General features: G+C 38.5%; 1 protein-coding gene and 1 long non-coding RNA gene across 6 annotated transcripts in view; one reads left to right on the top strand and one right to left on the bottom strand.

Annotated features, from left to right (window-relative positions):
* Nucleotides 1-15,043, bottom strand: part of CAMSAP2 (calmodulin regulated spectrin associated protein family member 2) — a 117,929-nt gene that overhangs the window by 43,089 nt on the left and 59,797 nt on the right. For all 5 annotated transcript variants that reach the window (XM_077989822.1, XM_015118795.3, XM_015118805.3 and 2 more), the window contains 1 exon segment: nt 5,741-5,902. In XM_077989822.1, the coding sequence (XP_077845948.1) occupies nt 5,741-5,902 (162 nt within the window).
* The window catches only part of LOC144340890 (uncharacterized), a 37,927-nt gene continuing 25,598 nt past the window's right edge, over nt 2,715-15,043 (top strand). The window contains exon 1 of the long non-coding RNA XR_013417431.1: nt 2,715-3,689. This is a non-coding gene — a long non-coding RNA (uncharacterized LOC144340890). The remainder of the gene's footprint in view (nt 3,690-15,043) is intronic.

The raw sequence follows: 15,043 nt of genomic DNA, 5'->3' as shown, positions 1-15,043 counted from the left end.
TGATTAAGTCATGAGACTCTGCCCTTGTGTATGGATGGGGTTGGTTCCTTCATAAAGGGGGTTGAAGGAGCACAGTGGCCTTTTGGCCATGTGAGGACACAACAAGAAGCTGCCATTCTGAAGCAGAGAGCAAGTCCTCACCAAAAACTGAATCTGCTGGCACCTTGATCTGGGAATTCCCAGCTTTCAGAACTATGAGCAATGGATATCTGTTGTTTATAAATTACCTAGACTAGGGCATTTTGTTATAGCAACCCAAACAGACTAAGACAATTTCTTTAAGAAGTAACTTTAAGCTGAGATCTTAAAGAGAACAAGTTGGCTATGGAAAAAGTAGAGAAAACAGCATTCCAGAGAGAGAATGAAAAACATAAGCAAAAGCCCTGTGGCAGGAAAAATGCTTGCGTGTTTAAGTAACAGAATGACATAGTGAACTCAAAGAAGTCACAAAATGAGATTTGAAACAGAGGTAGAGCCAAATAATATAAGGTTGATATATTCACGATATTTGTGTACCTCTGCGTGATTCAATCATCCAATATAATCTTGTCTTCTGTGATTTTGCTTTTTTGTTTTTAAGTTTAAATTCATTTTAGCCACTATGCTGATAATTATTTTAGCCATGTTATTGCCATTTTTTGTTGGTAGGTTTTTTTATACTTGTGGATGCATTATCCAGGGAAAAAGGCAACTGGGTTAGGATGAGCCAAAACAAGAGCCAGAAGGAGAAAACATATACTAAATCTGAGAGGTAAGGGTGAAGTCATAATGAGAGAATAAAAAATAATGCTGGGGCTAGTAGAATGGATCAAGGGAAAAAATACACTGCAGTTCAGGTTGAATCAAATTGTTTTAAACCGAATTTGAAAATGGAATAAGGTGGATATGACTGCATAAAGGGAATGAACATTCCTAGGTAAGTGATTTCCTTAATTTTGTGTAGATTTCCAAAGTTCCAAAGTGCCTAGCTTAATTTAATGGCTTAAACTATCTCTTCTCTTTATTAATTTAGTTAGTGTTTATTAAATATAATCTCTTTGTCAAACACTGTGCTAGTCTAGACACTAAAACTGAAAAGAAGAAAGAAGGTCATCATAGGCACTAGAAATAAAAAGTTCATTGTACCTATCCTCACATAGACTATTCTAGTTAGGAAGACGGATTTTAAAAAATTAAATGATTAAAAAAGTAATTAGTCTGAAAGTGCTATGAAAGAAAAAAGGTAGAGTGTTCGAGTATAGAAAACAAGGGGTTGATAGAGGCACTTCATTTAGATAAGGTTGTCAGGGAAAAGTGCTATTCAAGCTGATGGAGAGCAGAAGCACTAAGCCATGCAGAAAGCTGGGAGCTGAGCTGCCCGGGGATAGGAAACATGAGGTTCAATGGTTCAGAGATGAGAAAAGGCATAGAGCAGGAATGAAGTCAAAAAAGTGAGAAAGGGGAACAGTGGCCATGAGCCTAGCATGGAGTACACAGGGTCAGAGTAGGTGGTACCTTGCAGGCCATGATAAATTTTACATTTTATTTTAAGGGTAAAGTGAAGTCACTAAAGAGTTTTGAGCAAAAGAATGGCCTGATCCAAGCTGCACTATAAAAAGATACTTTTAGAATTCTGGTTCTGGTAATAGTAGAATAGCATGCATCACACTAAGCTCTGCAGAGAGCAATTATAAACTCTGGACAAAATATATAAAGCATCTGTTGGAGGTACTGGTGAGTGAACAAGAGCAAGTAGAAGCAAGAAAGAATTCAACTTTGAAAAAGAAAGAAACATACTGAGTGAAATCCATGTTTATATGACCTTACCCTCAATTCAACAGTGCACTGTGACTAGAACTCAAGGAGAAAACTGTAGTCTGGTTGGCAGGAGGAATCAAGGGAGAAATCTGGCACTGCCAGAGTAGCTGGATATTGAGGAGGAATATTGTAGGAAGGGTAATGGGTGAGGCCCAAAATCTGCATATAAACTTCCCTCAACTCTTGGCTGAGCCCTAGACTGGGCATGTGTAGGAAAGATTTTAAGAAATGCAGGGAGAAGACAACTGCTGAGAAGTCAAAGAAATTGCCACCATAGGGGAGGCAGAGTTTGGTGTTCAAATCCTACCAAGTAGAGGAGGGCTTGGTAAACACCTTGGGTTTTCCACTGAAACTTCAAAAAGGTGGTTCAAGCTTTAGAAGTAAAAATTGAGTTTAAATTAAGGACAAAAAATTATTGATTGGATTTGCCTTTTTGATACACTCAGGAACAATTTCAGGGTAGGAATGGGTATGGGAGAGAGATAACAGCAGGCTAAAGAAATAGCAAACAACTCTTGAGAGATTCTGTTGTATGGAGAAATAGGCTTGTATTAGGATGGGGAAGTTTTGTTTCTTAGGATGGAAGACACTAGAGCAAGTCTGTTTTTTTTTTTCTTTTTGAGATGGAGTCTTGCTATGTTGCCCAGGCTGTAGTGCAGTGGTGCAATCTCAAGTCACTGCAACTTCCACCTGCCAGGTTCAAGCAGTTCTCCTGTCTCAGCCTCCCGAGTAGCTGGGACTACAGGCGCACATCACCACGCCCAGCTAATTTCTGTATTTTTAGTAGAGACAGGGTTTCGCCATGTTGGTCAGGCTGGTCTCGGACTCCTGACCTGAGATGATCCACCCGCCTCAGCCTCCCAAAGCGCTGGGATTAGAGGCATGAGTTGCTGTGCCCAGCCTCCAAGTCTGTATTCTTTTTTTGTTTGTTTTGTTTTGAGATGGAGTCTCACTCTGTCACCCAGGCTGAAGTACAATGGCACCATCTCGGCTCACAGCAACCTCTGCCTCCCAGGTTCAAGCAATTCTCCTGCCTTAGCCTCACAAGTAGCTGGGATTACAGGCACCCACCACCATACCCAGCTAATTACTATATTTTCAGTAGAGTGGGGTTTCACCATGTTGGCCAGGCTAGTCTTGAACTGTCTACCTCAGGTGATCCGCCTGCCTTTGCCTCCCAAAGTGCTGGGATTCCAGGCGTGAGCCACCACACCTGGCCCAAATCTGTATTCTTACGAGAACGATCCAATAGGGAGCTTCAAGAGTCAGACGATGTGGGAGTGAACAAATAACAGTGTGGTCCCAGACCAGCAGCATTAGTATCACCTGGAGCTTGTTAGAAATGCACTCTCTCCTGCTTCACCCTAGACACCTCCTCATTCAGAGCAGCCATTTTAACACGTTCCCAGGTTCTTATGGTTTGAATATTTGCCCCCCTCTGAAATTCATGTGGAAACTTAATCTCCACTGTGGCAGTACTGAAAGGTGGGGACCTTTAAGAGGTGATTGGCTTATGAGAGCCGACCCAATTTACACATCAGTGGATCAACAGGCTATCGCTAGCAGCTTTATAAGACGGGGAAGATAGAGCTGAGCTAACATGCTCAAACATATGATTCCCTGTGCTGCCTCAGGACTCTGCAGAGCCCCAACTTAGCAAGAAGGCTCTCACTAGTGGCCTCTTCACCTGGGATTTCTTAGCCTCCATAGCTATAAGAAATAAATTCCTTTTTGTTATAAATCACCCAGTTTCAGGTATTCTGTTATTGTTATTATTATTATTATTTTTTTTTTTTGAGAGAATCTCACTGTCACCCAGGCTGGAGTGCACTGGCATGATCTCGGCTCACTGCAACCTCCGCCTCCCAGGTTCAAGTGATTCTCCTGCCTCAGCCTCCCGAGTAGCTGGGATTATAGGCATCCGCCACCATGTGCAGCTAATTTTTATATTTTTAGTAGAGACAGGGTTTCGCCATATTGGCCAGGCTGGTCTTGAACTCCTGACCTCCCACCTGCCTCGGCCTCCCAAAGTGCTGGGATTACAGGCGTGAGCCACTGTGCCCGGCCCAGGTATTCTGTTATAAGAAGAAAAATGGACTAATACACCAGGTGATTTTTATGTACATTAAAATGTAAGAACTGAAATAGAGGACCAATGACCATGAAAAAGGGAAGAAAGTTCTAGAGCAAGTAGTGGAGAACTCACATTTGATGTGAAGGGGGAAATTCTTCATTCTAACAGCAGGACAAAAGGCAATGAGTGCTGATCCAAAACTGTTTACAGATTTGCTAGTATAAAGGGAAGATAATTCCCATCTAAAGCCTTCCCATCTCTGGTCTCAAGAAAAGATAAGGCAAATTTAGCTGACAGTAGTAGGGAAAGGGTTACAGAAGGTCCGAGAATCAGGAAAATGGGTAACAGTTGTCATGAAGCGTGGGAAAGCAAACTTAGGGACACATTTCTTGGACTGGCAGTGGAAGTTTGTGCTTATGAACTTAAAGTGAAACCAACTTCCTTGTGTAAATTTCTCCAGCAATATTTGCCTCCGCAAGTGCAGGTTATAAATAAAATGCGTAACTGAGCTAAACCATCTGAGCTGTTACCAAATGAGTAACAGGGAGGGAAGGGGAGACATAAGAACTGAGGGTACTTATAAAAATCTAAGTTCAAGATGGACAAATATGAAGTCCAACAAGATTGTGAGAAATTAATAGGCTCAATGGTTTATAAGTCATAATGAGGTTGAACATTTTTAAATTAATATTTAAAGCAAGTGAGTTAGGAAGATAGGAGAAATTGTTCAAGAATGGGAAGTCTGTAATGGGATGTGAAGCTTGCACAGTTTCTCAAGATGAATAGGTCTAGAATGTGACTGTGATTTTCTACAGCTGAGGAGGAGTGGGGGAAAGATTACTAAAGATGAAGAAATAAAGGAACTCCAGAGGCAAAGTATTAAGCAGTCCTTCTACAATGATACTGATATTATGGATAATGAAGATAGCTGTAATAGTGTTTTTTACATTTAGCTTTCTATTGAAAGCTTCATGCCAGCTTTCAAGAAAAGATACCTGGAAATATAACTTCTAGTGCTTGTCTTCAGATAACGTTTAATTTTCTCTTAGCTGACAGTGGTAAATGAAAGTGGATCAAGACAAATTAACTACTCAAATTTGCAAAGGGAGTGATAAGCTGACAAATTAAGCATCTTCAAAGCATAAATCACAGTTTCATAAAAATTTCCAAGAAGAGAAATCCACAATCATGATCTTGTGCAACTTGGTCAAGCAAACCTAAGAATCCTCTAACCGGAAATGTAAGAAAATTATTTCAGTCCTGAAATGAATTCAAAAAATATTTACTGAACACCCACTGTGTATAGTTCACTATTAGAAGTGTTCTGAATTTTTCCATAATCTGGTATGAACTAGATTAATCATTAAAAATGATTATAAATATTGGCCAGGCATGGTGGCTCACACCTGTAATTGCAGCACTTTGGGAGGCTGAGGTGCGTAGATCACTTGAGGCCAGGAGTTCGAGACCAGCCTGGCCAACATAGTGAAACCCCGTCTCCACTAAAAATACAAAAATTAGCCGGGTATGGTGGCAAATGCCTGTAATCCCAGCTACTTGGGAGGCCAAGGCATGAGAATTGCTAGAACCTGAAAGGCAGAGGTTGCAGTGAGCCACTAGCCTGGGTGACAGAGCGAGACTACTTCTCAAAAAAAAAAAAAAAAAAGAATAATTATAAATATTGCTGAGTATACAGAAATCTATTTTCATCATTTTAAGCTTTTTTAATAAAAAAATTTAAGTATATTTTACAACTTAAGTTTGTACTCTGATTTGAAACAAAAAGAGTAATGAAGTGTCAATGTATAATTTAGAATTTCACATTTTCTGGCTATGAGATGCAATTTACTCAAGTGAGTATAATCCTACCTTATTTATCCAGTACATGACAGCGTCCTCGATATCATAGGGCAGATCCGTGGCTTGGAAAAAAGCTGAATACTGCTGAGCACACGCAATTACTTTTTCTATACTGACCATTTCTACAGTATAAGCCATCATGAGGGTATCTATCATGGCCAAATGTGCACTCTGAAAATATAAAACAAGAACAAATCGTTTAAAAAATATACTTAGAAATTGCTTTTTATATATTTTGAAATGTTAATGACATCTCCTAACAAGCAGAAGAATAACTACACAAGACCAGCCTTAATAAGAAAGCATAAATTATAGATGCTAAAGATGAGCTAACTGAACCAAACTAATTTATTGTTCAAATACATATTGAGGATCTATATTTAAGATATTATCTTCTACTCCAAAGATGCTTCTTTTCCTGTTTTTCCTATTTTTAATAATGTCATAGTTGCTTACTCAGCAATATAACTTACCAACTTCAGAACCATCTTTGATGGTCTTTCCTCATTCTTCCCACCCACATAGTACAAGTTTATAGATTCTCTATCTTTCAGATCTTCCCTCTTCCTCATTCTGATTGTCACAGTTCCAATTCAGACCCAAACATTTCTCACACCTGAACAAGGCAAAAAATTCTTTAACTGGTTTTCCTGCCTCCAACTTCTTCCTCATCTAATTCATCCAGAACAGGACTTCTAGCCTTTGGCATAGATAGATAAGATTTGGGATGGATGGATGGATAGACAGACAGACAGACACACACACACAGTTACATGGAAGTTCTAAAAAAAAATCACAAACATTACAGAAGTATATAAAGTGCCCCTCCTCCACCAGTTTCTTCAGTCTGGTATATATTCCTACAAAAAAGTTTAACTATCAAATATGTATACATTTACACTGTTTAGCATTACAAACAATGTTACAACATTGTATTTCTCCAGGTATAATTCTTAGTTGTGGCTACTGGGTCCAAGGGCAACCACAATTTAAGTTTTGATAGATAACCACTAATATAGTCTCTAGACAGGTTACACCAACTTATCTCCCACCAACAATGTTATCAGTCTGCCTGTTTCTCCACATTTTTGACAACATTAGATATTATTCACTTTAAACTCTGTATCAGCATGAAAGTTTCAAAGACCTCACTCTTGTTTGATTTTACAATCCTGATTATTACTGAAGATAAGCATCCTTTTACGTGCTTTAGCAACTATTTGTATTTCTTCTTTGTTAAGCTACCTGTTCAATCTTTTGCCTATTCCTAATTGATTTGTAAGAGCTTGGTATACATTAGGTACTTTAACCTTCTGTCACTGAGGCAGCAAATACTTTCCCCTAGTTTGTCGCCAAACTTTCAACTTTAGGGTACCTTTTGTTGTAGAGTTTTAAATATTTACTTGGTAAAATCTGTTAATTTCAATGTTCTCCTTTATGACTTTGGAGTTCATAACATGTTTATAAAGGTCTTCTCCAACCTCAAAATATAGAAATATTATTCTCGGCCGGGCGCGGTGGCTCAAGCCTGTAATCCCAGCACTTTGGGAGGCCAAGACGGGTGGATCACAAGGTCAGGAGATCGAGACCATCCTGGCTAACACGGTGAAACCCCGTCTCTACTAAAAAATACAAAAAACTAGCCGGGCGAGGTGGCGGGCGCCTGTAGTCCCAGCTACTCAGGAGGCTGAGGCAGGAGAATGGCGTGAACCCGGGAGGCGGAGCTTGCAGTGAGCAGAGATCTGGCCACTGTACTCTAGCCTGGGCAACAGAGCAAGACTCCGTCTCAAAAGAAAAAAAAAGAGAAATATTATTCTCTATTTTTTCCATAACTTTAATTCCATCTAGAATTTATTTTTGACAATGTTATAAACTAGCGGCTAGCTGTTTTTTCCAAATCAGAGATTGCATCATATCATTCTCTCATAAAGTCTACCTCATTTTCTACATAATGAAATCTAAACTCCTTAACAGACGTAAAGTTTCTTTCTTATTAGCTGGTTTGTACTTGTTAGTCTAGCCTTATAATCTACCATTTCCTTCTCCAATCTGCTATCAGTATTCAAGTTTTTGTGCCCTAGCTTGTTGTCCTCCTAACAATATAGACTAAGTTTTGTCGTTGGTTTGAATATTACTCTAATTGTGAAGATTTTTCCAGTTCTCTTTTCAATCAAAATGACTCACTCAACCTATCAATGAGTACAGATTCCTACAGAATACTGTTTCTGCTTGCATTAACCCTTAAATTATCTAAAGTATGGTATCAGCACTGGTATTTTTTTTTTTTTTTTTTTTTTTTTGAGACGGAGTCTCCTTCTGTCACCCAGGCTGGAGTGCAGTGGCCGGACCTCAGCTCACTGCAAGCTCCGCTTCCCGGGTTTACGCCATTCTCCTGCCTCAGCCTCCCGAGTAGCTGGGACTACAGGCGCCCGCCACCTCGCCCGGCTAGTTTTTTGTATTTTTTAGTAGAGACAGGGTTTCACCGTGTTAGCCAGGATGGTCTCGATCTCCTGACCTCGTGATCCACCCGTCTCGGCCTCCCAAAGTGCTGGGATTACAGGCTTGAGCCACCGCGCCCGGCTCAGCACTGGTATTTTTAAACAGCTTCCCCAGGTGATGCTAATGAGCAGCCAGGGTTGAGAACCACTGATTTCTCTGACATGTGTACAGTCACCTACCTCTGACTCTATTTCTCTAGGTAGACAGTGTAGGACATTATCTCAGTTATCTTCCTATTCCCTACATCTAAAATGGTACCTGGCAGTTAGCAGGGGCTGAAGAAAGGAAACGAAGGAAAGAAGCTAGCTTTTTAGTTACTATAAAGACTCAAGAGCTGGGTTTACTCTGGAGGTTGAGGAAGTGAATTCTGATCATTTAGAAGGTGGCAGTTTCAGCTTCTAGAAAACTGAGCAGTATCTATAGGAAAGCTGATGCTTTGTAAGAAGCAGAATGCTTAACATTGGCAATCATAAAACCAATAGTGGCTCCTACTTACTAAGTCTAACTTATATGCCACATACTGTGCTAAATACTTTATTAGTATATTAATTCTTTCATTTCAAATATTTTTTGAAATAAGCCTGGAGATAATAGATAAAATACACTTTCTATAATCCTCAAAACTCTCTAAAGGAAGTATCATTTATGTTTTATATGTGCAGAAACTGAGGTTTAGACAATTAAGCCATTTATCCAAACCTGTGTGCTCTTTCTACCATATCATGCAGTTGGCAGGAGTTAAGTCACTTTGTTGCAAAGCAAAAAAATGTGTTTCGGAAATGACAAACATAATATGCAAGAAAGAAAAATTAGCATCAATAATTATTTCAAATTAAAACCATATTTTCATATTCAATCTCCTTTAAGAAGTATTTTCCACACTGCTACTGTCCAACTATCCCAGTTCTTCCTTCATACTCAGAATGTTGTAGCCTTTTTAGTCATTCATCTGTACGTATCCTCTCTGTTATACTCTAGCCCTAGAGAGCAGGGATCCTGTCTTTTTCACCTTTGTTCCTAGACAATGTTTTATGGGTGAAAGTAAATTTGTGTTTAATAGCATTAAAAAGCATGGCACTTTTGGATCAAAATGTGGGAAAATATTTCAAGAGCCACAAAATCATTCATGTACTCTTAACACTCCTTTTGGCAGTTGTTCTACAAACACATGAGAGAGGAGAAAAAAGCTGTATAAATAAAAAATAACCATTATAATATTATACAACAAAAAGAAAACAATATCCAACCAAAATGAGTAACTTATGATATATTAAACTATTTAACAAAAAGGGAAATGTGTACAGTATAAAATTGAGTGGGAAAAAAACAGAATATCACACCATAATACTGTTTCATACATATAAACAAAAATATGAAAAAGGAAGGAAACAGAACAGAAACAAGAAAAACGGAACATCATACCATAATAATGTTTGAATACCACAGACACACACACACACACACACACACACCAGAAAGGGAAAAAGAATGAATAAAAGTAAAACTTAGAAATTATCTTGTTACAGTATGTAAAAAACACAAATAAAATATATAGTTTACTTGGAAAATTGGGATACATTTTCAGAACAAAGTTCATTTCACTGATTAACTTCCTAAATTAAAAAAACAAATTTCTAAAATTTCCACTATTGTGCTATGGTTATTTCCATATGATATTCACTCACTTTAAGAACTCTTATTTTGGCCGGGCGCGGTGGCTCAAGTCTGTAATCCCAGCACTTTGGGAAGCCGAGATGAGCAGATCACAACGTCAGGAGATCGAGACCATCCTGGCTAACATGCTGAAACCCCGTCTCTACTAAAAAATACAAAAAACTAGCCGGGCGAGGTGGCGGGCGCCTGTAGTCCCAGCTACCAGAGAGGCTGAGGCAGGAGAATGGCGTAAACCCGGGAGGCGGAGCTTGCAGTGAGCCGAGATCGCCCCACTGCACTCCAGTCTGGGCGACAGAGCGAGACTCCGTCTCAAAAAAAAAAAAAAGAACTCTTATTTTAGTGTGATTTTTTTCTTTTTTTTTTTTACTTCTTAACTTTACAATATGAGATAGTGAGAATTAAAAATTATGCATAACAAAGTATATACATAATGGAGTTAGAAAAGATCAACATTAAAAAATAAACTCAAGGCTAGGATCAGTTTGGAGCTATGATAGCTCCAAATAAAATATACACATTTAATTGCTTACCTAAAGCATTCCGATCAGAATAATAGCAATAGCTAACACTGTTATGTTTCAAATACTGTCTTCAGCATTTTACTGTTTTCTGTCGTGTACTGTTTTCAGTATGTAATGTTCTCAGCATTTGTATTAATTGAATAAAACAACCCTGTGAGGTAAGCACTATTACCCTACCTATTTTACAGATAAGAAAACTGTATAACCTGTCCAAGGTTACACAGCAAGGAGGCAGTGATGTAGGGATTCAAACTTAGAAATCTGGCTCCAGAGCCCGTATCACTGAACATCACACCTGCAGACTTAATCCCAACCTCTACACTTTGACTCTCAGTGTTGTAGTAGGAGGCAACTGCGGCAGCAACAGAAACAGCAGTGTACATTGCGACCACCAGGTGGCAGAGCATAGCATGACATCTTAGAGCAGCAGTAGGAAGACTGGTTATGGAAGAAAAAGCAGGAGGGCTACTTGGCATTTCAGTGAAAAGAAAAGGATTTGGGGAATGTGGAATCCCAGGGACTTTACTGGGTGAGAGCTGAAGTATCATCCAAAGGCCACCATTAGGTTCTATATCTGTGTTACAAGGATTATATTTTTATCATCTCCAACCACTGGAGTCTAAGCAAAAATAAATTACATTTATATATTAGAAATGAAGGTTAAATCTATTGAAGAAAGGAAAGCTTTTAAGTATTATAAGAAGTTTTTTAGCCTATAAATAGGATAAAAGTTCTGCCACTGCATGGCTTTTACTATTCTTGTATCAGATTTAGACACAGAACTTAAAAAAAAAAAATCCTACAATGAACTTAGTTCTTGGACTAATAAAGTGGCTAGAGTGCCTACTATGACCAAGTACTCCCACAGGTATTTAAAAGGAAATAAATACTTAAATCAATCACAAACATGAGGTATTAGTTATTCTGCTAAAATGGTACCTACAGCATATTCATATTATACTCTATAGTTTTTCAAAGTTATTCCAATTTAGAAAATATTTTACATAGCATTTATTTATAGAAACACTTTTTCATAAGTTTCATTTATCTTTAATTTACATGGCGATAAAAGCAAAATACCACTTGCAACTCCACTGAGGTGATATGTCATTTTATCAATGAGGAAATCTCAGGATGAGTATCTACATTTGGTCACAGAGTTAGTAAGAGTTAGAACTAGGATTCAAAACCCTGGTCCCATCTATTGTCAAAGCTCATATACTTGCCATTCCTCCATGTTGGCTCCAGCATTTCACAATAAATCTGTGGTTATTATGTACTATTACTTTGCCATTGAATTTTACTATTTCTAAACTTCTGATATTAATTCAAGAATAAACTAAAACCAAGGCTTCCAATCCAAAGACATTCTTATATATAACTATCTTGGTTTAAAAAGGAATTTAGTTAAAATAAAATCCAGTTTTAAAACAAGACAGTTGTACTATAAGGCTGCAGAGATAAAAATCTTGCTATTGCCAGCATAGTATTACTACTGTTCTCAGCTCAGTTAAAATACGGGTTACTAGCTGCTAACACATCAAGCACTGTCCTCCTGCCTCTCAAAGCTCAACTGTGGTTCCCAGAACAAACAAACAAACAAATAAATAAATAAGTACTAAGATGAGTTAAAGAGATTATGAAAAAGAAAACAAGGATACCACCTACACTCAAGATTTCATCTTAGATACTGTCATCTGACTCTAGCTTTTAGCTTATGGGTAACTTATCTAAATATAATTTAGATAGCGTAAGCCTTAATAACCTTTAGATATTTTAGAAAGGGTATCAGAGAATGAAGATCAACTTAATAAAGCGTGGAGACAAGATTAGACAAAAAACAATGAAAAGGAACAAACAAAGACTCCAAGAAATATAGGACTATGTGAAAAGACCAAAACTGCATTTGATCAGTATACCTGAAAGTGATGGGGAGAATGGAACCAAGTTGGAAAACACTCTTCAGGATATTATCCAGGAGAACTTCCCTAACCTAGCAAGACAGGCCAATATTCAAATTCATGAAATACAGTGAAATACATGAAAGATACTCCTCGAGAAGTGCAACCCCAAGACACATAATCATCAGATTCACCAAGGTTGAAATGAAGGAAAAAATGTTAAGCTCAGCCACAGAGAAATGTCGGGTTACGCACAAAGGGAAGCCCATCAGGTTAACAGGGGATCTCTATGTGGAAATCCTACAAGCCAAAAGAGAGTGGGGGACAATATTTGACATTCTTTTTTTTTTTTTTTTGAGATGGAATCTTGCTCTGTCGCCAGGCTGGGGTGCAGTGGCATGATCTCAGCTCACTGCAGCGTCCACCTCCCGGGTTCAAGAGATTCTCCTGCCTCAGCCTCCCAAGTAGCTGGGACTACAGGCGTGTACCACCACACCCAGCTAATTTTTGTATTTTTAATAGAGAGGGGGTTTCACCATGTTGGCCAAGACGGTCTTGATCCCTCGACCCTGTGATCCGCCCCTCTTGGCCTCCCAAAGTGCTGGGATTACAGGCATGAGCCACCATGCCCGGCCTCAACATTCTTAAAGAAAACAATTTTCAACCCAGAATTTCATTTCCAGTCAAACTAAGCTTCATAAGCGAAGGAGAAATAAAATCCTTTACAGACAAGAAATGCTGAGAGACTTTTGTCACCACGCGGCCTGCCTTACAAGAGCTCCTGAAGGAAGCACTAAATATAGAAAGGAAAAACCAGTACCAACCACTGCAAAAACATACCAAATTGTAAAGACCATCGACACAATGAAGAAACTGCATCAAGTAACAGGCAAAATAACCAGATAGCATCATAATGACAGGATAAAATTCACACATAACAATATTAATCTTAAATGTAAATGTGCTAAATGCCCCAATTAAAAGACACGGATTGACAAATTGGATAGAGTCAAGACCCCCTGGTGTGCTGTATTCGGGAGACCCATCTTATGTGCAAAGACACACACAGGGTAAAAATAAAGGGATGGAGGAAGATTTACCAAGCAAATGGAAAGCAAAAAAAAAGCAGGGGTTGCAATCCTAGTCTCTGATAAAACAGATGTCAAACCAACAAAGATCAAAAAAGACAAAGAAGGGCATTCCATAATGGTAAAGGGATCAATGCAACAAGAAGAGCTAACTATCCTAAATATATATGCACCCAATACAGGAGCACCCAGATTCATAAAGCAAGTTCTTACAGGCCTGCAAAGAGACTTAGACTTCCACACAATAATAGTGGGAGACTTTAACACCCCACTATCAATATTAGATCAACAAGATAGAAAATTAACAAGGATATTTAGGACTTCAACTCAGCTCTGGATCAAGCAGACCTAATAGACATCTACAGAACTCGCCACCCCAAATTAACAGAATACACATTCTTCTCAGCACCACATCGTACTTTTTCTAAAATTGATCACATAATTGGAAGTGAAACACTCCTCAGCAAATGCAAAAGAATGGAAATCATAACAAATAGTCTCTCAGACCACAGTGCAATCAAATTAGGACTCAGGAATAAAAAACTCACTCAAAACCACACAACTGGAAACTGAACCTGCTCCTAAATGACTACTGGGTAAATAACAAAATTAAGGCAGAAATAAGTAAGTTCTTTGAAACTAATGAGAACAAAGACACATGTACCAGAATCTCTGGGACACAGCTAAAGCAGAGTTTAGAGGAAAATTTATAGCACTAAATGCCCACTGGAGAAAGAAGGAAAAAACCAAAATCGACACCCTAACACCACAATTAAAAGAACTAGAGAAGCAAGAGCAAACAAATTCAAAAGCTAGCAGAAGGCAAGAAATAACTAAGATCAGAGCAGAACTGAAGGAGAAAGAGACATGAAAAAGCCTTCAAAAAAATCAATGAATCCAGGAGCCGGTTTTTTTGAAAAGATTAACAAAATAGATAGACTGCTAGCCAGACTAAAAAAGAAGAAAAGAGAGAAGAATCAAATAGACACAATAAAAAATGATAAAGGGGATATCACCCTGATCCCACAGAAATACAAACTACCATCAGTGAATACTATAAACAACTCTATGCAAATAATCTAGAAAATCTAGAAGACATGGATAAATTCCTGGACACATACCCCCCTCCCAAGACTAAACCGGGAAGAAGTCGAAACCCTGAACAGACCAATAACAAGTTCTGAAATTGAGGCAGTAATTAATAGCCTACCAACCAAAAAAAAGCCTGGGACCAGACGGATTCACAGCCAAATTCTATCAGAGGTACAAAGAGGAGCTGGTACCATTCCTTCTGAAACTATATCAAACAATAGAAAAAGAGGGACTTCTCCCTAACTCTTTTTAAGAGGCCAGCATCATCCTGATACCAAAATATGGCAGAGACACAACAAAAAAAATTTCAGGCCAATATCCCTGATGAACATCAATGCGAAAATCGTCAATAAAATACTGGCAAACTGAATCCAGCAGCACATCAAAAAGCTTATCCACCATGAACAAGTCAGCTTCATCCCTGGGATGCAAGGCTGGTTCAACACAGGCAAATCAATACACGTAATCCAACACATAAACAGAACCAATGACAAAAACCACCTGATTATCTCAATAGATGCAGAATAGGCCTTTGAT

Source organism: Macaca mulatta, chromosome 1 (genome assembly GCF_049350105.2).
Source record: "Macaca mulatta isolate MMU2019108-1 chromosome 1, T2T-MMU8v2.0, whole genome shotgun sequence".
Classification (NCBI taxonomy): domain Eukaryota; kingdom Metazoa; phylum Chordata; class Mammalia; order Primates; family Cercopithecidae; genus Macaca; species Macaca mulatta.
Note: the sequence above shows the minus strand (reverse complement) of the source record. Positions and strands in the feature narration are given on the sequence as shown.